Genomic DNA, 23,142 nt, shown 5'->3' with positions numbered 1-23,142 from the left:
ACATGCTACAAGCTGGATTAACCTTAAAAACATATTAAGTGGAAAAAGCCAGTCATAAAAGACCACATACTGTATACCATTTATATGAAATGTCCAGAATAGGCAAAATTTAGGGAGACAGAAAGTAGACTAGTGGTTGCCTAGGGCTGAGGGAGTTAGGAGGAAATAGGGAATGATTCCTAATGGGTAGGGGCTTCTTTTTGGGGAAATGGAAATGTCCTAAAATCGACCATGGGTATGGTTCCACAACTTTGTGAATGTACTAAAATCCACTGAACTGTATACTTTAAATAGGTGAACTATATGTATGTGATTTATTTCTCAATAACATCTAAAAAAAAAAAATTCACACACACAAATGCAAATACAAACTGAATGGTTCTATTGAATGTTAAGTTTTATCTCAAAATTTTTAATAAAATGTAATCTAGCTTAAAAAATTCCACGAAAAAGGTAAAATTATTTTGTTCGTATCTATTTGACCAAAAAAAAAAAAGAGGAAAGGGACGCCTGGGTGGCTCAGTCGGTTAGGCGTCTGCCTTCGGCTCAGGTCATGATCCCAGGGTCCTAGGATCGAGTCCCGCATCGGGCTCCCCGCTCCGCGGGGAGCCTGCTTCTCCCTCTGCCTTTGCCTCTCTCTCTCTCTATCTCTCATGAATAAATAAATGGAATCTTAAAAAAAAAAAAAAAAAAGGAGGAAAAACACAAGGTCAATAGACACAGGGTAAAAAAGGTGAGCTGAGGCCTGAACAGGAGTTTTCTGACTCTTTACCCTCTTCGTTTCACCAGCTATGTCTGTAACATTTTGAAACCTTGCCACGAAGAAATACAACGCTGGAGGGCAAGAGACAAATAATGATGTTTGTGTTCTCCCAGAGGAGTTTCTGGGGAAACTCAAGTTTATATTATCATTTATTGAGCCCTCACGCGGTAGCATTTATAATTTCTCATCGCTTCCCGCTTTTAAACTGACTTTCTTCAACTCTACAGGAGGAAGGGTATCCAGTGCCTGGGCAGTCCCGGCCAGCAATGAAGCAAAATAAGCCCAAGAAAGCACTTCTCCAGATCTTCTAGCCAAAGCAAAAACTTTCATAAGCTGGCATGTGTCTGTCTTCCTACTCTTACAACCGCGCTTAAGGACCGACAAGATTAAAGGACTTCAATCAGTCGCGTGTTCAAAGGGGCACACCCCACCGTCCTTTAGCGAGCCCTGAGACCCAAGGGGAAGTGTCACCAAATGGCAGAGAGATGCAGGGGTCCAGGAAGGGGTGAGGGAGCGCGGGGGTGGGACAGACGGCCCGACAGCCGCCCGGGTCCCGCAAGGAGGGTGAAGAGTGCGAGGGTCACGCCCGGTGCAAGGTGCCCGAGGTGGTCAGCCGGCCGGAGCGGCCGAAGGGAAGGAAGGGGGAGCGCGGGCGCTCCGAAGGGACGCGACGAAGCTGGGCCGCACTCACGAAACGCTGGTAGAAGCGGACCAGCCGCGGCTTCCCGTGGTTGTTGAAAACCAGAATCGCTTGAATCATCTTTGCCGGCCACGTTTCTCCCACCGCCGGCAGCTCCCACAAAGCATTTCCTTCCGTCACAACACGGCCACTTCCGCTGGGTGCCCTGCGGAGCGAGGCCGGCGGAAACGTGCCCCCGCGCCCAAGGGCCCGGCCGCGAAGAGTCCGGCTTCCCTGCCCCCCCAGGAGAAAGCTCCGGGGTGGGCGGCGGGCTCGCGGGGGTCGGGCCGGGCCGGGGCGACACCTCGGCCAGCATCGGCTTGCCAGTCAGGGCCTGGCCAGGGCGCGAACCCGGACCTCCGCCGCTCGCCCAGACGGAACGCTTGCCGCAGAATCCAGGGCGGAGCACATCGGAAAGCCGATCCCGCAGCCGAAGCTCCCGAAAGCAGCCCCGCTCCCAGGCGACCGGGCGGCGGGGACCTCTCTGTCCCGCCGTCCGCGCGAGAGCGTACAGCCCTGCCTTCCCCGTCACACTTGCAGGACGGTCCGCAGTGTGGAGGTGCCCGCTAATTTAGCCACCGGCCGCTTAGGGGACGTTTGGTTCGTTTTCGTTTTTCCGTGTTCCATACAGTGCTGCAGTGAATTACGTGCAAAAGGGCCGTTTCTCCGTGGTCGGTAGTGAAGGTGGAATCAGGGACTCTTCCATGCATATCCACGTGGCGATCCCAAATTGGTAGGTTTTGTTTCTCCTTCTAATGACTTAGTGGGGGTGAGGGGGACCCTTATTGCAGCTAGAGCTACGCGTTGGAATCACCTGTCCAGAGGACTGACCGTGGACATCAAAAGCCTTTGAGATATAGAGAACATTCGGCCCAGTATTTCCAGTTGTAGAATTTATAATAAAAAAATTGTGGACGTGTGAAAAACCTCAAGAATGTACATCTCAGGGCGCCCGGGTGGCTCAGTTGGTTAAGCGACTGCCTTCGGCTCAGGTCATGATCCCAGGGTCCTGGGATGGAGCCTGGCATCGGGCTCCCTGCTCGGCGGAAAGCCTGCTTCTCCCTCTGACCTTCACCCCTCTCGTGCTCTCTCTCCCATTCTCTCTCTCAAATGAATAAATAAAATCTTTAAAAAAAAAAAAAATGAATATACATCTCAGGGAACATGGCTGGCTCAGTCGGTTAAGCCTGTACCTTCGGTTCAGGTCATGATCCCAGGGCCCTGGGATCGAGTCCCATCTCGGTCTCCTTGCTCAGCGGGGAGCCTGCTTCTCCCTCTCTCCCTGTCTGCTCCTCTCCCTGCTTGTACTCTCTCTTTCTGACAAATAAATAAAATCTAAAAAAAAAAAAAAAAAAGAACTTACGTCTCAGCAGTGTTAACTTCAGGGAAAAATGGGAAACAAATTATTCTGAAACGAGTTATTTGTTAAATGCCTTGTTCCGCAGGCACATGAGGAATATTAAATGGTCATGAAAAATAATACTGTGAAAGGTATATGGTACAGGTCAGTGTTCATGGCATATCTGTAAGTGAAAAGATCACACAAGGTATGTACATGGATGTCCCACTTGGCAAAAGACTGTAAGTAGATACACCAAAATATGGATAATCATCATGTCTGATGGAATGACAGCATCACCAAGTGTTCAGCACGGGCCCTTGTAACAACAGTGCCCTCGTTAAAACCCTGGCTCTGTTGACCACCCGGGTATTTTGGGCAAATGCCTTCATCTGTAAAACAGGCATGGGATGTTTCCTTTACTATAAAACTAGGGTTTTTTTCTACTTGAAAAAAATTATTCCACTGAGATGGTTAAACACAAAATTAGTTCCTGTTTGTAAGCACTTGGCACAACACATGGCATATAATTTAGTACATAAGCGATTTAACAAACAGCAGTGAAATTCGGTGTTTTTCATTTTTTGAATTTTCTAAAATAAATATGTATTACTCTTGGTGCCAGATTTTTTTTAACTTAAAAAAAACAAAGGGTTAAAGGGTTAAGCATTGGACTCTTTTTTTTTTTTTTTAAAGATTTTATTTATTTATTCATGAGAGACAGAGAGAGAGAGAGAGAGAAGCAGGCTCCCAAGGAGCAGGGAGCCCGATGCGGGACTCGATCCCAGGACCCTGGGATCATGACCTGAGCCGAAGGCAGACGCTTAACCATCTGAGCCACCCAGGCACCCTTTTTTTTTTTTTTTAAAGATTTTATTTATTTATTCATGAGAGACAGAGAGAGAGAGAGAGAGAGAAGCAGACTCCCAAGGAGCAAGCATTGGACTCTTGATCTCAGCTCAGGTCTTGATCTCAGGGTCGTGAGTTCAAGCCCTGCGTTGGGCTCCACCCTGGGTGTGGAGCATACTTAAAAAAAAAAATCCAAAGTCAATAAATATGCACTGAAACTTGACAAAATGTTTCAAATGTTGAGGAGAAATAGCAAAGAAAATTCTAAAACAGAAGAATAATGAGGGGGACTTAGCTCTACCAACTATTAAAACCTACTATGATAGTTCAAATTGTTACTACAGGGAGACTTATTGAAATAAAATAATAATTTAAGTATAAAATAACTTTAGTATGTGATGTAGGAGCCATCATAACTTGAGAGTGGGAAGGAATCCAATAAATATGTTGGGATAACTGGTTAGCAATTTGAAAATAAGCTATTTAGTTATCTCACTTCCTACCCTTTCACAAATTAAAGGCGGAGTGGATTAAGGACTTAAATGTAAAACCAGGTAATAACCAAAATGGAAGAATTGAAACTGAGTAACATCTGAAAGGAGAATATAAGTTTAGAAGCAATAAAAATCACAAAAAGTCAACAGATATATCTATATAAAGATTTTATGTTTGTAAGAAAATCAATTTTTTAAAAACAGAAAAGTTGTTAAAATATGGTAAATGGTTATGTTTAAAATTTAAATAGCCGAAAAGACCTCCACCTTCAGTATATAAATAGGCAAAGAAACTGAGTAAGCAAAGAGGAAATATATCTAGGTAATGAACATGGAAAAATGTTTAAGCTCACTATTAATCGAGGGGAAAGGCTAATCACAAAGTATTAACTTTAAAGTATTGTTTTTACCTTATCAAATATCATTTTTTATTTTATTTTATTTTATTTTAAAGATTTTATTTATTTATCTGACAGAGAGAGACACAGCAAGAGAGGGAACACAAGCAGGGGAAGTGGGAGAGGGAGAAGCAGGCTTCCCGCGGAGCAGGGAGCCCGATGCGGGGCTCGATCCCAGGACCCTGGGAGCATGACCTGAGCCGCAGGCAGACGCTTAACCACTGAGCCACCCAGGCGCCCCTCAAATATCATTTTTTAAATGTTATTACACCCAATTCTGGCAAGGGTAGCATGAAAATGGTCCTCTCCTACAGTGCTGGTAAAATTATAATTTAGAACAACACTTTTGGGAAGCAATTTGACAATCTAAAAAAACTTTTACAAAAAACTCCTAGATTCCCAGTAATCTGACTCCTGGGAATCTGTCCCTAAAGAAATAACCTCAAAATACAAAAATACGGTAGGGGGGTAGGAGTGGGGAACGGGGGGGGGGGGGGGGGGGGGCGTGGGGGGGGCAGGGCAGGGAGGCTGTATGGGTGAGATTTAGGGAACTATATAATCTAAAACACTTACTGACATGTTAATTAAATTAGCTCTAAGTAGGAATCAATTAATTATCCAAAAATTGGACAATGATAGAGCTATTAAATGGTAGTAAATCTTAAACAATGGTTATGAAGACTGTGTAGCAATATGGAAAGTGATTATATAACATTAATTGAAAAAGGATTATCAAATTTTATGTGTAGGTATGGTATAATAACAATCACGTACACAATTTGTATATTCCAGGAGCGGGCCCCTCCCCCACCTCCATGGCTTTTCAGGTGCTCTTGTCTTGCTGGGGAGTCCCTTTCCTCCTCCATCTACCTGGATTTCTTTCCATCTCCACTCCCGTCGCTATACACCAAACTACTCTAGCCTCTCACTCTGACAATTAAAGCAGTCTTCCAGTTGGGCTCGTTGCCTTCAGTTTCTCTGCAGTCAAGTGATCTTTGATAGAAACAAATCAAATCGTATCACTCTCCCCAGAATCACTGGCTTCCAGGAAGTTAAGGATAAAGTCCTAAAATACTTAACATGCTAAAAATGTCATGCCTGATTTCCTGCATCATCTCAAACAACCTCTACCTCCACCTATTCTCTGAGCTCCAGCCACAAAGGCCTTTTCCTTCCTTTCTTTCTCCCTCCATCTCTCCCTCCCTCCCTTCCATCCTTCTTTCCTCTCTCTCTCCCTCCCTCCCTTCCTTCATCTCTTCCCCGCCCACCCAAGACACTAAGCCCATTTGTTGCCCAGGGTTTTCCCCACTGACACACCGGACCTCCTTTTTTGGAATGGTGGCCTGCCTATATGACCTTGCCATACCCTTTGGCCACAGTGCTATGGGCAGCAGGACGCCCTCACCCTGTGTCTCTATTCTAGTCAATATCCCCCATCCTCCTGCTGCTTAACCACTTCCCTGGCCACCCCCATGGTTGAGGCCCCAGCACGCTCAACACCCAGCCAGCCCCATTCAGACACAGGACACCAGGGAGGCAGCTATTATAACAGTCAAGGTGAGAGGTCACAAGGGTCTGAACTAAGAAAAGGGCAACAAGAACAGAAGAGATCGTGAGCAGACCAGTGACCTGTGACTTCAGGTGGCCTCACTGAAGTGTGAATCCCAAGCCTCACAGCCATATTGTCAAGCCCAGGCTCAAATATGCAAGAAGGTAAATGTAAATTGGAACCATAGTAATAAATTCTGGAAGCGTAATATTATCTGCTCAACTGCTAATACCAATAGAACTGATTTCAGCCTGGGCAGACCAGCAGTCAAGGGTTTAGGCAAGTTCCCTAAAGTCTAAGAATAGAACCATATTTCACAGAGCCAGGACTCCTCTGGCCCCCATGTCCAAGGTCCTTCTGTAGGCCAAGGAGGCAAAGGACGGGGGAAGAACATAAGCTTTGCTTTCGACAGCCCTGGATTTAAATGCTGGCTGTTCCACTTAGCAGCTGTGAATCTGGGCAAGTAGCCTTAAACTTTCTGAAGCCCCTTTTCTTCCCTGTAGTGTACATGTGGAAGCAGAATAACCCAGTAAAGAATACAGAGTTTGAAATCTGACTGCCTGGGTTGAAATTCCTCTTTCCTCTATATACTATAGATGGAGCCTCTAAGCTTCGGAATCATATGGAAAAAATTGGGAATAATAATCACACATACCTCACGGGATTGCTGTGACAGTGAAGTAAGATAGTGCAAGTGCTTAGCAAGTACAAGTTTCCCCTACTATCCAAAAAGTACAGCATTCCTACGAAACCTTTTGTAAACTGAAATGAGAAACAGCGAGGAAGCAATCACCATTCATTTATATGGAAAAATTTTTTAGCGTTTTCTTAGGCTTTTCTGGGTACATCTTGCTGACACACACATGAAATCAACTGAAGTAAAGCATAGATGTTCCCAGGAGAGGAGACTGGTGGGGTCGCTCTCACTACTTGGGGTGTGCGGCCTCTATAATGGCTCCCTGCGAAACAAATGCTGAACGCTATTTTCATTTTTTTTTTTTTGCCTTATTTTCATAAAAACTCAGATTTCTTTTGGTTAGAAAAAAACAGGTACTGAGGTAGGTCTTTCATGAACGTCAGGTGTCCTAATATAACTTTTGAAAAGCAGGGGATAGGTACGCTAGCTAGCACCAGGAAGCACTCGACAGTCAGTGGCTATGATTATCATCATGGAAGGCATCTAGTGCCGTGTTCGATACATTAGGGGGCTCAACACTTGTTAGTTCACCACCACCCTCTCTTGTCCCTGAGGCCAGCAGGATCCAAATGCCACCAAGTCTCTGCCCCATTCTTAGGACACGTGGATTTCAACTCCACAAGCCGTCCTGGATCTGAGTGCGGGCGCGCTACCCAGCAAGGCGATGTTCATGATCAAAAAGACATGGCTTCCTTCTTACAGGATCACTGCTCAGCTGGAAGACCGTTAATACCTGACATAACCCGGTCAATGCAGAGGAATCCTTTTCTGAAGATTTACTCACTCATAAAAAGTTCTCAAAGTACAGAACAATAGCGGAAAAGGTGTTACCAAAATGTGGCCTGGCAGGGTGAACCTGAAAGGTGGGGACCAGCCAGCCACACCTGTGAAGACTCTAGGCCTCCCTGAGAACAGCATCCCCAGCAAAGCAGCCAGGGAGGTCAGGAGACAGCAACCCCCCAGTGTGGCAGAGAACCAGAGGAGGAATAAAGAATTGGCAGCTCTAGGGGAGGAAAAGGGCACAGAGGGGACAAGGAGGTTTGAACAGGAGAGCAAAGACTATAACTCAGAGCACTGGACCGGGGGGGGGGGGGCGGGGGAGCAGGCGTGGAAGGTATAGGAGAAAATACGAGGGCAGAGGAAGGGACCCCTGAGCCACTCTGCATGCAGATGAGGGACATTCCCCAAGTCTACACAAAGACCAAGTTTGGTTCCACTGACTGCTTCCAGAAACAAGGCTGCCATTTAAGGGCAAGGGCCACCATGGAAACATCTAGAAGATCTAGACGCACATCGAGGGAGGGCCCCTCCATGAGCCACAGCATGGGGCGCCACTGTTCATGTCACCGTCTTGGATTTGATTTTAGCACTGCTTATTCCAAGAGCATTCCATGGCAGCTGTAGGAAGAACCAGGGAAGGCTTGGCGGACCGCTCCCTCGAACTCCAGAGTCGATGTTGATGGAAGAGATTCTCAGCAGTGCTGGTAGGCCCGGGAGGCGCTTCACTCCCACTCGCCTCAGTCGTCCTCGGGGTTAAGTAAAGAGGTATGAACAGAGCGCATTTCATAAAAGTCTCCTACAAGTCATCAGACAAACAAGGGTTCCCTTGAGGGGTACCAGTGGAACCCTCAGCCACCTTTCTTGGCTTCACCTCATTTGAGCGGGCCCAGGGATTGGGTCTGGTGGCTCTAATTGGTTTTCATTCTGAGGGGACTCCAGACCCTCCACTCTTTCTGCCCTGCTTTCTCTGGCAAGTATCATTATCCGCATCACCCAGGTAAATAGCCCATTCTTCTGTGACTTTGTTTTAAATGTTCAATTTGGGGCCTTTTGACATCAATTCAAATCTTCGGGTGAAATACGCTTCAGAAAAACACATCGACCGTGGATAGACTAAAGATCAACTAGGGGGCTGATCCTTGGCAAAAAAAAAAAAAAAAAATACCCAACCTAGTGAGGACCAAGCCAGCCATTTTCCAGCCACTTTGGGCAGGGAGCCCAGAACGAAGGAGGGGGAAAAGAAATGCTCATTCAGCTCAGCTGCCACAACATGGCTAATGTATTCACTGGAAGTGAAAATGTTTGGAGATTTAACGGCATCAGGTTTCACAGGTTCCCCTCCATAGTCCATTCTTTCCATCCCTTGCTTTTATCAATCTTTGGGACTTTCTTGTAGATTGGCACAGCTCAGACCCACCAAAAAGAAAGGTCTCAAGTGGTCACCGTTCATTCCTTGAAAAGAACTTTCCTGAGGCTAACACACACTCAGGAATCCCGTGGAATTCCACCACAGCTGGGGGTGTGAAATGGGGGTGTGAAATGTGTGCTGATGCGTTCTTGTCCTACACCCAACCTCAGTCCGTGCAGACAAAACTCCTGCCGAGAGGTAAACTGTACCAATGCCGGGCCCACAGTCATCTCTCTTGACCTACCCACTCCTCGTCCTCCGCCCCGTCCCCCTGCTCTCGGGTCTCCGCTGTGGCTCTCTCCGAAGACTTCTGAGCCATGATGTTGTCTGTCCAGGATGCCCCTGTCTTTCCATCACCAGCAAAATTACACTTGGTCACTGTTCCAGCCTCAAGTTTGGCTAATGACTCTGAAAGGAGGGAAGAAGTTGAATGGCCCATCTCCCTATTTTGGGAGGGCTGGCCTGTTCTGCTGGGGTCTCTGAGGCCTGGGTTAAACCACTGTTCTCTCAGACCTGGGTGCCCTCAGGGAGGCCCTGAGTGTGATCCCCGAGGCACTAGATAGGAGACATCACCCACAGGAACCACGGGACTGGGTGGCACCCCAGGATCCAGAGTGTCTAGGCTGTTGGCCCCAGGGCACTTGTCCAGAGACTTAGGACTAAATCTCAGGACTAAGCAGACCTGGCCTGCTCCCATGCGTTCTAAGCAGGAGGGGTAGAGGAGCCTCAGACAGGAGGCCAGGAGCCTCTTCAGGCCACGGGGACATGCTCACCCAGGAAGGGGCCATCGCCTCGAGTTTTCAGCCGTACCCCGACCCCTGGCTCCAGGTCCATCGCCTCCATCTCTGACTCGGACATCCAGAACGCCACTGTCTGGTCGGGGGTAAGGCTCTCCGTCAGCGCAAGCAGCTCTGACTTTTGTATCAGTGCTTTCAGCCCATCGGGCGTGAGTCTGTCCGTGTCCCCCGTTGCTTCCACCTCTGTAGGCACACAGCACAAGAAAGTCGTTACTGCTGGAAAAGCAAGCACGCAGGGGGTCTTTCAGGAGCCAGGGGAGGCCTGAGTGTTCTACATACTCATAAGCACCTGAAGGTAGAGCTCTGCGACCCCACGGTGCCGGGATTCACCGGGGGACTCCTGGCAGAGGAGTTACGGGTGTGGGCTCTGGAGCCAGGCTGCCGGGTGCCGATCTGTTTACAAGCCATGTGAGCTCGGGCAAGTGACTTAACCTCTCTGGGCCTGACAGATGGGGATAAAAACGGTACCTACCTGATAGGGCTGATGTGAGGTGTAAGTGAAGTAACACACGTAAAGCACTCAGCACAGTGTCTGGCGTGTGGGAGACCCTCAATGCATGTAAATGTCTTAATTAGTCCTTTTTGACACAGGAGAAAACGAAGGCTTAGAGAGGTCAGGTGAGTTGCCCAAGGTCACACAGCTAGTCAGTGGGGGAGGCAGGATCCCAACCCCCCACAGAATTCTGCCTTCCCATGGAGTCTCCCCAGTGACGAGCCAGGGTTCTCTCCAGGCTCTCAGGGTCTCCAGGCTGGGCTGGGGTCTGCTGGAATGAGCAGCAAATGGTGGTGATCCCCATACTCCTCCTCGGCCTGCTCATCCCCATCCTGGCAAAGCTCGGGGCTCAGGGAGGATTCCAATAGCCTCACCTGCCTGCCCCAAATGTCCCAAATCTGCAGATCCCGGGTTGGGGACCAGGGGGTGGGCAGCGGTGTCCCAGACTGAGCAGTGAGGACTTGCAGGGCCAGGAGGACTCACAAGGCCCCGAGACCTCATGAACGTGTGCACAGCGACCCCCCAGCTCAGCAACCCCAAACGGTCCTGCAGGTGGTCCTCTCCACACCAGCAGCCGGGGGCAGGGCTCTGCTGGAGAGCAGCCAGCCAGCCCAGGGAGCCCACACCCCCTTCCGTCAGGGTGTAAAACCTCCAAGCTCTGTCAGGGATGCTTTCTGGGGTTCCCCAGATGCCTCACTCCCACCAAGGGCTTTTGAACTGATCCCTTCTGCTCAGCCCTCGCCCTGCTTAACGTCCCTCAGACAAACCTCCTCACCTCCACTTCCCGAGATAGCAGAAGCCAGAGGTGGGGCTACTCACCCCCTGCCGCCACCTGTCAATTTACCAATAAGCACATGAAACCTCTCCTCCTTCTCTTCTGTTTCTGTCTCAAAGGACCACGGGTCCCCCTCCCGCCTCAAGCCAGTTCCTCCATCTGGGCTCCAGATCCCACCCCCTCCCCCTCCTCGGGGACCTGGCTCTCCTTCTCCATACTGGATCTTTCCTTAATGCCCTCCTGAATTCTGGCTTTGACACCCACTACTTCAGACGCCCCCCACCCCCACTCCCACCCTGACCGGGGTCACTGGGAGGCTCTTCATTGTGAGCCTGCCAGAGGCTCCGCAGTCCCCACTTTACTGGGCCCGAGATAGCACCTGACCCCATTGCTACCTCTCCCTCATATTCCACCCCCCACCTTCACTGAGCCTCGGAGACACACAGGCTCCCCTCTTCCTCAGCCCTCTGCAGGGGTCCCTTCTCCTGCCCCTTACAGGCTCCTTCCCTGTTCTCCTGTGGTTGCTCTTCCCCAAGATGGCCTCCTGGGCGACTCCATCCTCTTTTATAGCTTCAGTACCAGCAGTGTGTCATGACTCCTAAACATGTGCCTCCAGCCCAGCCCACTTCCTGGGTTCTAGAACTGTGTCCCCAAGGCCCCAGTGGACATTGACCTCTCCCCGGAAGTGCGACCACACGTCCCAGACAGAACTCTTCTCCCCACACCTGCAGCCAAGCCCAAACCCCAGGGTCATCCCTGACTCCTCCCTCACTCTCCCCGTCTCCAAACACTGAGGCCACTGTCCCTCCTCTGTCTCCAATCTGTCCAGTCTCTCCATCCTCACCGACAGGCCCTTAATCCGGCCATCACAGCCTCCTAACAGGCCTGCTGGTCCCCCCTCTTTCCTGGTGGCAAGAGGAATGAAGTCACCAAGGGCCTAAGAATCACATGGGAATTTGGGAGGGAAAAAGGAGGCTCTGCACAAGGGCAGTGAGAGCCCAGAGCCGGGTACATGGACGACTCTGCCCGGACTGCAGGAGTCGGCAGGAGGTGGAAGGCCAGCCAGGCCCTGGGGATTAAGGTGGGGCACTGGGGATCCTCTGAGTGAATGGGGGGGCAGGAAGGAGTCCAGTCAGGGTCCCTCAGGCCAGACATGGGCTTCAAGGCCAACCACAACTAAGACACTCACTAGGGGCCACGAGACCCCTAGAGACACAGAAAGGCCACAGGGTCAGGAGGCCCTGAGGGAGGAAGGATGGAGGATACCTACTGTAGGATGACATGAGGAAGCCCGTGTTCACCTTCCTGGTGGCGCTGAAGTTGGGCTCGATTTCATTTCCCTTGGGGTCGAACTTCCGGCGATGGATGCGACTGGGCCTGATGTACAGCACATAGTAGTGCTCCTGGGGCCGGAGAGAGAGTGAGGGGGGTGCTTCGCTCCCCCCATCCTCCAACACACACACTCCCACAGGGCTCCACTGCAAACCGCCCCCCCAACCTCTCCCTCCACCCTGAATCCCACCTCAGCGCCAAAAGATATTCAAGCTGGGCAGATGCACCCCCCCCACCCCGGCCAATATTCATTCATTCATCCAATCGTGTGCTTAGTACAGCACCTGCCACACAAAATGAACCACGTAGACAGCCATGAGGCGGCAGGCCCCGGGCCTGACCCCACGGTCTCCACCCAGCCAGAGACAGAAAACACAGACACAAAACCATAACCCAAGCACCAAGGACCCCAAATACTGTGAAGCAGGAGTGAAAGAAGCCAAAGTGTCATGGAAAGGGCTGTGTAAGGGTTCTGAGTGAGGGCGGCCATTGTGCCTCTTCCAACACATGTGGGACCTGAAGCAAATCCCTCCTAGCCTCAGTTTCCACTGGGGCAGGGGGACAACGTGCTGTCTACTTTCAGGAGTGCTGTAAAGGTTCAATGAGAGGATAGAGGAGCAAGCACAGTGGGAGACATGGAGCGAGCTGGCCCACGCTGTTTGCCAGCTACTCTAATGCAAGCAGGTGGACGACACACTCCCAGAGACTGAAGAAGAGGAATCCACCTCCTAGGAGAAACAGAAAAGGCAAGGTCTCCAAGGCTGGAGAGACCTACGACTGCGGGGGGGAAAGGGTGTAGGGAGACTATTCAAAGCCTGGGACAGGTACGAAATCAAAGTCAAGGTCCCCATGCGCGTGTCTGAGCAACGCAGGGCATGCAGAGGCCTCATGGGCACCCAGGCTGAGAATGCAAGTAGGATCAGTTTGAGATGGGCCTTGAGCTGGTACTTGGAGTTTGGACTTGATCTGGTAGACAAGAAGGAATCCCCAAAGGTTTCTCAGCAGCAGCGAGATCCTCAGAGATGCCTTTCGGAAAACAAGCTGGCTGCAGGGCAAGGATGAGCGCTGGGGGCAGCCAGAAGGAAGGAGGGGCAGGTGCAAGTTTGATGAGGACAGGCGAAGTTCTGAGGCCCACGTGAGGCCAGTGGAAAGAGGAAGGGAAGGGCCAGGGAAGGGATGGCCAAGGGAGCAGGCCAACAGGCCAGGCACGGCTGGCCTCGGGGAGAGGGGAGGAAGAGACAGTGGGGGCTTGCAGGCCTGTGACCAGCGGCTGGGAGGTCTATTGCCTTATCACGAGGAAGGAGGAACTCAGAGGAGGCAAGTTCGGGCCGGGCTAAGAGAGCCCCACATCAGGCTGGAGTTACTAGTGTTGGCTCTGCTGGGCAGGCTGGCTGGGGCGTCTGGATTGGTTGTCTACGCTGCTGACTTTGCACACTAAGGAGGGGGTAGGCGAGCAGAGGCTCTCCCCTGGGCCGCAGAACAGCAACAGGCTCTGAGTAGCACCAGGCCTCTGGCCTGCCTCAGTGGCAAGGAGATGAGCTCGGCCTTAGAGACCAAGGAGCTAAGGTGGTCAGCACACCAGAGTGGGGCTGTATGGAAGAGGATGGAAATTCAGAACTAGTGCTCGGGAAAGCGACACGGGCAAGCAGAGGTGTGTCTGTGCACAGCTGAGATGGCGGGGTGACAGACGGCATGACCCCAGGGGCGTGAGAGCACAAGGGAAGAAGGCGTGCAGACACGGGAGATGCAGCCCCCGGCAGGGTCAACAACACAGACTGTAGGCTGGACAAAGGCCCTGCACACAGCAACCCACCTCCCACCCCAAGGTCCCCACCTGTAATGCACGAGGAGGTCCCAGAAACCCAAAGTGCCCAGCCACACACAGTGGTATTCAAAGACGAGAGAGCCCATGCCAAGAGATTCACCACTTTCCACTTTGCAAAGGGAGAACTTCAAGGCTCCTTCTAAAAGCAAATTCCACCAGTACATTTAAAATAATGCAATCCAAAAAATTCCAAGGACATGAGACCTCCCAGGAACAGACCTGTTACTTAGAAAGGGGAAGGTCACTGCTGACCCCGTCATACCCGCACAGGCTGCTAACCCGCTCTGACCTTGTCCACCAGGCCCTCGGGCAGCAGGAACCACCAGACCAGAAGCCAGGAATCTGGGCCCTCGGCCCTCCCCAGAATAAAGAGCCATTCTTCCTGCCCACCCAGCAAGGCTCCCAGCACTCTAAACAGAAGGCAACAGGACCTCTTCACAGTGCCTTCCAGCTCACACACAGCTTCAGCCCCAAACCAGTCACCTCACCCCTTCTGCTCTCACCCTCCCAATCCAGCCCCAAGCACGCCACTGGAGTTAGGGCTGGTCTGTCTTGTCAGCAAGAAGCCAGGTCCTGCCCTCTTGTCCTCCGCCCAGCACAGTCCCAGTTGACCCCTTCCCACCCAGTGGCCCCTTTGGGCTGCTATCTCCCCACCCACCCCCCACCTGCCCTACAAGCCCCTCCAGGAATGAGCTGCACCCCAAGTCTGGGCACTGGCAGATCCAAGCACAGGGAGATGGCTTGGTGGCTGAGGACCGGGAAGCCAGTGCCCTGCGGGTGTCCCCGGGGAGGCATCCTCACCTTCCTGTCACGGGCATCCAAGATGCGGTGGCGAGACACATCTACCAGTTCTCCCTCCAGCAGGACGCCGTTTCCCCTGGGGATGTGAGAGAAAGAAAGGATCCGCTGCTTCTGTCAGTCCTCAGGGAAGAACCACAAGTTCAACGGCCCAGGCCAGAGTCTGCGCTGGGACAAAAGCAGGGCCCACAAGCATCTGCTAGTCACCTGGCCGCCGCCCCCCCCCCCCCCCCCCCCCCCCCCCCGCCAGCAGGCCTGGTACTGAATGATTTTCTTTGTGCTTCCCACATGGGGCCTCCATTCCTCCATTTCTCCGAGGGTTCCAAAGGCTGGGGCTCTGCACAGAGGGTAGGGGGGACGCCTCAGGCTGCAAGACCAAGCTGTGGCCCCTCCCACAAGGGCTTACTATAAGCAGAGCCTCGGTCTTCTTATCTACAAAATGGTAGAGTAACAGCCACCTCACTGCTCCTTGATGATGACAGCATAAATCGTGTAAGTGAAGGTGTTTGTAAACTATTAAGTGCTTACTAAATAGAAAGGATTTTACTTTTTTATTTAGCCAAATTTGAGGGAGGGCTCTAAGGTGCTAATAAAGTATCTTCCTTTTTCACCTGTTTTTTTTCCACCTGTTTTAAAACACTTTCCATTCTTCTCCTCATTCATACCCACTTAATGGCGGGAAAACCCAAACTTAGAAGTTTTGTGACTAGGGCGCCTGGGTGGCTCAGTTGGTTAAGCAACTGCCTTCGGCTCAGGTCATGATCCTGGAGTCCCGGGATCGAGTCCCGCATCGAGTCCCGCATCGGGCTCCCTGCTCGGCGGGGAGTCTGCTTCTCCCTCTGACCCTCCTCCCTCTCGTGCTCTCTGTCTCTCATTCTCTCTCTCAAATAAATAAATAAAATCTTAAAAAAAAAAAAGTTTTATGACTAGTCCCAAGATCGCCGGGTCCCTCGCCGAGAGGAACTAGATCCCCGCTTCCCGCTCCTAGTTCTCATAAAAAGCAGAACCAGAGGCTTCCCTTTTTAGAGCCACAGAAATGAGAGAGGGGTGGGGACATGAAAGGATGGGCATGAAAATGGAAACTCGCTCTACTTTACTTACCCTACCCACCGCCTCACCTCCAAATTCTTGCGTTTCTAACTGCAAATGGAATGGTCCATTTGTTCTCACAACCTCCCTGCGACAGCCACCCCCCCATCCCGAGCCCACACGCGCCTCCAGGCAGGCACTGCCCTCCCACGGCCACGCCAAGCCAACTGCCCCACGCTCTTGTGGTCACTGCACGACGTCCTCCCTTCCGGGGCGGGAAGCGGGGCGGCCTGTGCCAAGGCCTGCGGGCAGGGCGCCGAGGCAAGTGGCTGGAGTTCAGAGTCACGGCTGGGGTGGGGTTGAGACAAAGGTCGGTGCTTTTGAGCTCCGTGTAGGCGTCGGGGAGGGTACGGGGAGGGGGGGGTGCAGTGGGGGAGATTTAAGCCTATCTGTGTTTTAGGGGGTGCGCTCCGGCTGCAGGGCGCAGGGGAGCGTTGGGGTGGGGTGGGGGGGTAGCTGTGGCCAGGTCCTTCCCTCCCACCCGCCCCCGGACCGCGGTCCCCTCCCCAATCCCGGAGCCCGGGTTCCAAGCCGGGGCCGGAGGGCCGGCCCAGGGGGTCGGAGAGGCGGGGGCAAGCGCGGCGGGCCTACCCCTGGTGGACGGCGGGGTCCCAGGCCCCCGGCAGCCGCGCGCTCCGCACCGCCTTGTTCCGGAGGGCGCAGTCGTGGTAGATGCGGCTCATGATGCGCACGGCCGCTGTGCCCGCGGGCCTGGCGCTGGTCGGCGGCGCGCGGGGTCTCGGGCTGGGCGCGGGGGGCGCGCGCCGGGCAGCGATTCCCAGGCGCGGATCCGGGAAGGGCGCGGTCCGGGCCCGGCCGGCCCGGGCGGGGTTTAAAGGGGCCGAGCCCCATTCCTGCCGCGGGACGGCGCGCGCGGGAGGTGGGCTTCCGGGAAGACCCGCCGCAGCTGGGGCCTCGTTGTGGGCGTGGGGGGAGCCAAGTCCTCCCCTTTCCCTCCCTTTCTGGTTACTAGAGGGAGACCCCCGCCCCAACACACGCACAAAGGGGAAATTGAGGCCCAGAGATCCTACAGGATCAGCTCTGGAAGGAGCAGGAATGGAGAAAAGGGAACAGTCTTCAGGGATGGCGGGGTGGTCCGCACAGAAACTGCTCTTTATGCTTTGCCCAAGGTCCCCCAGTGGCTGAGGAAGGGGTTCCAGGGATCTGTGCCTAGGCTTGGGTGTCAGATCAAGGACTTATTAAGGTTTAAATCCCAGCTGTGTGAGTATGAGCAAGTGTCTCAACCTCTCTGAACCCATGCTTCCTCCTCTATGGGGTCAGCATCAGAGGCGTGGTAACGATTCCTAAACTCACTCTAGAACATAGTATTTCCCCTCTCTGCCTTCCCACACAGTTCTTGAACCCCTCCCCAGCTCCCTACTGCCCTTTGCCCAAGTATGTAACAGTGTAGAGGGGCATTTTCTAAGCCTGGGTGCAGGAGTCTGTTCTGACCCTGGGATTGTTGGAGAACCTTGGTTCTCTTAGACCCATCTGTGGCCTCTGGGGGAGCATTCAAAGGGGAGGTGGCCAGTTAGATACCTGGGAGTCCAAGATGAGCTGTCAGTGGTAGAAGAAACACCCTCTCCCCACACACACATTAAGACTTTGGTGGGTCCTACACACTTGTTTTCAAGGGTTCCTTCCTTGATTAAAAAAAAATTTTTTTTAATTATATTTTATGGGTGGGTTGACATAAAGATGAATACATTAATATTATATATTAAAACATTTTCTTCAGCCTAAAAATTCTTTTCTTCTTCTAATTTTTTAAAGAAATTAAAACATTTTCATGGGTCCTAGGCATTGTGTCAAATGGCTTAGTTACCTCCCCTCCTCCCTCCTCAGTCTGGCCTACCTGGCTGTTCCAGAAAGTCTGAGAGAGAAGGACAAGAGCCCTAGTGGGCTCTGAGCAGAACTATCTTTGGGCTTTCTCTCTTCAAAACTCCCTAGTTGTGGGGCGCCTGGGTGGCTCAGTTGGTTAAAGCGACTGCCTTCGGAAGGCTCAGGTCATGATCCTGGAGTCCCTGGATCGAGTCCCGCATCGGGCTCCCTGCTCAGCAGGGAGTCTGCTTTGCCCTCCGACCCTATCCCCTCTCATGTGTTCTCTCTCTCTCAAATAAATAAATAAAGTCTTAAAAAAAAAAAAAAACAACTCCCTAGTTGATTTAAGGAACTCCTACAACATAATAGCAAAAAAACAAATAATCTGATTTAAAAATGGACAAAGGAACTATATAGATATCTCTCCAGAGAAGACATACACATGGCCAACAGCTCCGTGAAAAGCTGCTCAGCATCACTAATCATCAGGGAAATGCAAACCAAAACCACAATGAGATCTCATCTCACACCTGTTAGGATGGCTAGTATCAAAAGACAAAAGATAAGTATTAGGATGTAGAGAAAAGGGAACATTGATACACTGTTGGTAGGGATGTAAACTGGTGCAGCCACTGTGGAAAACAATATGGAACTTTCTCAAGAAATTAAAAATAGAACCACCATATTATCCAGCAATCACACTTCTGGGTGTACATCCAAAGGAACTGAAACCAGGATCTCAAAAGGATGCCTGCCCTCCTATGTTCCTTGCAGCGTTGTTCACAATAGCCAAGACATGGAAGCAATTTAAATGTTCATCAATGGATAGATGGGGGAGGAAATGTGGTATATACATACAATGGAATATTATTCAGCCTTTAAAAAAAAGGAAGGAAGTCCTGCCATTTGTAACAACAAGGATGAACCTGAAAGTGAAAGAAACCAGACACGGGAAGACAAATACTGCATGATCTCATTTACATGGGGAATCTAAAATAGTCAAACTCACAGAAGCAGAGAATAGAACGGTGGTTGTCAGGGGCTGGGGGGAGGGGGAAATGGGGAGGTAGAAGTCAAAGGGGTACAAAGTTTCAGGTATACAAGATGAATAAAGACCTAGAGATCTACTCTACAGTATAGTGCCTATAGTTAATATTGATTTATGTACTTAAAAATTTACTAAGAGGGTAAATCTTTTTTTAAATTTTTTTTTTAAGATTTTATTTATTTATTTGAGAGAGAGACAGCTCATAAGCAAGGAGGGGGGCAGAGAGAGAGGGAGAAGCAGATTCCTCGCTGAGCATGGAGCCCAATGCAGGACGCGATCTCAGGACCCTGGGATCATGACCTGAGCCGAAGGCAGACGATTAATCAACTGAGCCACCCAAGCACGCTTAAGAGGGTAAATCTCATGTTAAGTGTTCTTATCACACGCATAAAATAATAATAGTAATAAATAAACTTTTGGAGGCAATGGGTATGTTTATGGCATAGATTTTGGTGATGGTTTTTTGGGTGTGTACTTATCTCCAAACTCATCAAGTTGTATACATTAAATATGTACAGCGATTTGTGTGTCAATTATGCCTCAATAAAATGGTTTGAAAAACAAACAAAAAACCCCAGGCTGGTTGCAACCACATGGCTGGTGTGCCCCCCTATCTGTCAACTTCCCGCTCCAATGGATTCAAATCTCCACTGCTTTATGTGGCAGCTACTAGCTACATATGGCTATTTTAATTTTAGTTTTAATTAATTAAACCTAAGTAAACTTCAATTATTCCGTCTCACCAGCCACCTTTCAAGGGCTTCATAGCTAGCAACATGTGGCTAGTGGCTGCCATTTTGGACAGCCCAGACACAGGACACTTCCATCATTGCAGAAAGTTCTATGGGACAGCATGGCTGTAAATTCTTTTCTGAGAAGAGTAATCCCTTGCTTACTGGGCTCCATGACTTCACCCCATCAGTACAACTGGTAGACCAGGCACCAGCAAGACAGGAAGCTAAAAGAACAAGAAAACATTTTTTAAACATATTTATCTCCTAAAGAGCACCAATCATCCTGGGGAAAAGACCAGAACTTTGTTGGACTTCCTTATACCTATTTGTAGGTTACTGATGTTTCTATATTAAATTATAAACCATGAGGTACAACATGGAGACAGCTTAAGCTTTGGGCCCCTCAGTTCAACGGCCCCTTTTGAGGACAGGGTTGAGGGCCCCAAACATTATGTTTATATGGGCATATGCTTTTACAAAATTTTCACAGGTGGGACAGTTTTTGGTATAGTCAGTTCAGACCAATATCTTTTTTTTTTTTTTTTTTTTGCCTGAATTTTCCTTTGCCTCACATCAGATGATATTGCAATGGACCTGAATGAGAGAACAGCTGACATGAGATACATTTAGTTTGGGCTTTGTGGAATAGATTTATGGGGTCTGTAGTCTTTCCCACTATCATTCAGTTTTTGCAAGCTGTCCTGGTATAGGAGGGCCCTACCAGCCTCTGTGCCAACTCACCTAGGGGAGGGCTCAAAGGTGCAGGACAAGGGGTCCCATCACAGTAGAAATTTGTGCTGCAGCGCCTGGCACTGAGACCGCGTGGGGAGAGGACAAGGACCAAACTGTGGAACATAAGGAACCGGAAGCTAGTGTGTAGAAAATTCTCCTACTCACCAGACAGGTAAAACCGTAAGCAGAGGATTGGTTCTTATTAACCTTAGTCAAAATGGACGTTTACTCAGGAATGTTCTCACTAAAGCCGCACATGTCACTGTAAACCCACCAACCTTTTTTTTCCTCTTTTGGTGTGCATGGGACAAAACTGAATTTACCAGGATTTCTGTAGAGCAGAAACAGACAACAGTAAAACCAACAAGAAGTGCCTGTGTGTGTAGTCTTAGATTTTATGCCTCACAACACATCTTAGCATATCTGACACATCTTGTCTTGACAAAGTCTGCTGGTTCCGGAAGAAAGAGAGGGCCAAATTGCCACAAATGCAGTGAAATCACCTGAAGAAAACACACAGACACACCGCAGAGCAAAAGATGCAAAACAAAGGACGCAGTGAAGAGAGCAAGCATAATATAAAATAAGATGCCAGAAGGAGAGCTAAAGCTATCCATCACATTACATCAATAAATGCAAATAGGACAAGCCTTGCTGGGAAAGAAAATCTATGATACGCCTTTGTAGCAGACATCTCTCCAGGCCACATCAGAACCTCTGGTCCTCACATGCCTCTGGGGCCTTTGACCCGTCCTGTCCTAGCCCCTCGGTGATGACCAACCCTGCTGACTTCACACAGAAACAATCCTCCACACCTCACCTCGCGGCCACACCTCAACACTTGCCCCTGAAGACAATTGGTCCCAAGGGTGGCCCTTAAAAGAAGACTCTCAGTGTAGGATTGTGAAATTGAATTACCTATTGGTCTGATGGCAATAAGGACACTTGCTATGGAAAGTGGGTGGTGGTCACCCTCGGCACAGAGAGGCATCGAAATTCCTGAGGTTTTCATCTGTGGTTAAATGGGGTGAGGTGCAGGTGGGAGGTGACATTCTGCTGGGAGATGGAATGTCTGTAGCCTGTGATGGGTCTTGGGGGCAATGATAATTATGAGACATGTGGAACAGGCGAGCTTTTTATGAACGGCAATGGAAACCCTGATGGAAAGAAGGTGATAGGCTCAGGGTAGCCCACGGCCAACCTCAGGATACGCCATGGGGAGCTGTATGGCAGTTTTTAAGGAGACTCATCTCCTGTGGCTCCAGGGCAAACTGCTCTGCAGTCGGGCTCTGCAGCTGATTGTAAGGATGACAGAGCTGCGTGTTCTGTTCCAGCTGTTGCTGGGATGACAGAACTTCCGTGCTTCAGCTCACTTCGTGCGGGTACAACCCAGCGGTGCCTTGAGCCCTCCCCAGTACGTGTCTCCTGCTCTTGCCCTGAGGCATCCACGTTGATGCTGAAGCCGAGGCACCTGGGCCCTCTGGGTACCAACCTTGCACAACCCCATATGCAGGGGAGTTAACACCTTGGAGAGAACATTTGAGAATAGGGGGGATGGAAGCTGCCAAGTAAATTCTTTCTCCTTCCCCTCCCTGTACAGACTGTGATGAAAAATAGCTGAAAAGGCAGATGGCCTCTTAGAAGATGGTCCCATGAGATCAGACACTCGCTCCCTCTTATTTCCAAGTGGTGACCCACTGCATAGGGCACCCTTAGACTTGCCCTTCCTGCTTCCCTGCCCCTCAGCGATGTTCCCTTCCTCTGGCTTTCCTGGGATTGCATTCCCTAATAAAGCAGTGGCAAGGGAGATTTGGTCTCAGGCTCTGCTTTTTGAAGAACCCAATCTAATACAATCATATACAAGAATTTTCTAAAACAAAGTGACCCAGAAAGATGTATGTAAAAGGACTTGGCAAAGGGCGCCTGGATGGCTCAGTCGTTAGGTGTCTGCCTTCGGCTAGGGTCATGATCCCAGGGTCCTGGGATCGAGCCCCACGTCGGGCTCCTTGCTCTGTGGGAAGCCTGCCTCTCCCTCTCTCACTCCCGCTGCTTGTGTTCCTTCTCTTGCTGGGTTTCTCTCTGTCAAATAAATAAAATCTTTAAAAAAAAAAAAAAAGGACTTGGCAAAGAGGAGAAAGATGCAAACCAAAATGGCAGAGTCACACTTGTAGTAACAGACAAGGCTGAACTTAACACAAAATGCATAAACTCAGTTTTTTAAAATGGGATTTTGGGGCACCTGGGTGTCTCAGTCATTAAGCATCTGCCTTCGGCTCAGGTCATGATCCCAGGGTCCTGGGATCGAGCCCCGCATCGGGCTCCCTGCTCAGCGGGAAGCCTGCTTCTCCCTCTCCCACTCCCCCTGCTTGTGCTCCCTCTCTCGCTGTGTCTCTCCCTGTCAAATAAATAAATAAAATCTTTAAAAAAAGACTAAAAATAATAATAATAATAAAATGGGATTTTATAGTGCTAAAAATTACAGTCCACAAGGAAACGGAATGAAGTTAATATTGACACGTCAAATAAAGTAGGATTGGAATTCAAAAATAAAACATTATAGGATGAATAGGAATCAAAGGGGATCACAATGAGATCCACATTCACACCCATTAAAATTACTATTATATAAAAACAAAAACAGAAATAACAAATGTTGGCGAGAATGCAGAGAAATTGGAACCTTTGTGCACTGTTGGTGGGAATGTAAAATGGTGCAGCCGCTGTGGAAAGCAGTATGGAGGC

The 23,142-nt window shown here is 50.2% G+C and overlaps 2 protein-coding genes across 5 annotated transcripts in view; both read right to left on the bottom strand.

The window, feature by feature from the left end:
* AP3S2 (adaptor related protein complex 3 subunit sigma 2) overlaps nucleotides 1-1,652 on the bottom strand; it is a 52,876-nt gene extending 51,224 nt beyond the window's left edge. Inside the window, exon 1 of one of the 2 annotated variants that reach the window (XM_045899403.3) lies at nucleotides 1,455-1,652. In XM_045899403.3, the coding sequence (XP_045755359.1) occupies nucleotides 1,455-1,523 (69 nt within the window). In that variant the 5' untranslated portion in view covers nucleotides 1,524-1,652. The remainder of the gene's footprint in view (nucleotides 1-1,454) is intronic. The other variant, XM_054513310.2, reaches the window with a different exon arrangement.
* Nucleotides 1,653-3,909: 2,257 nt separating this feature from the next.
* Nucleotides 3,910-16,887, bottom strand: ARPIN (actin related protein 2/3 complex inhibitor). Of its 3 annotated transcripts, XM_045899402.3 has the most exons (6): nucleotides 16,657-16,880; nucleotides 14,980-15,055; nucleotides 12,292-12,424; nucleotides 9,730-9,936; nucleotides 9,201-9,364; nucleotides 3,910-8,294 (listed from the first exon to the last, which is right to left on the bottom strand). In XM_045899402.3, exons 1-6 carry the CDS (start codon nucleotides 16,746-16,748, stop codon nucleotides 8,286-8,288), a joined length of 681 nt encoding a protein of 226 aa, XP_045755358.1. In that variant the 5' UTR covers nucleotides 16,749-16,880; the 3' UTR covers nucleotides 3,910-8,285. The 3 variants fall into 3 exon arrangements, with proteins under 3 accessions (XP_045755358.1, XP_045755357.1, XP_064425957.1); XM_045899401.3 differs by lacking the exon at nucleotides 9,201-9,364 and having other exon boundaries at nucleotides 16,657-16,887; XM_064569887.1 differs by lacking the exons at nucleotides 9,201-9,364; nucleotides 16,657-16,880 and adding an exon at nucleotides 16,095-16,303.
* Nucleotides 16,888-23,142: the final 6,255 nt, after the last annotated feature.

This window comes from Mirounga angustirostris, unplaced genomic scaffold (genome assembly GCF_029215605.1).
Source record: "Mirounga angustirostris isolate CCGP_5_RB_7025 unplaced genomic scaffold, mMirAng1.0.hap1 SCAF_9, whole genome shotgun sequence".
Lineage (NCBI taxonomy): Eukaryota > Metazoa > Chordata > Mammalia > Carnivora > Phocidae > Mirounga > Mirounga angustirostris.
This window is presented reverse-complemented; position numbering and strand designations above follow the sequence as displayed.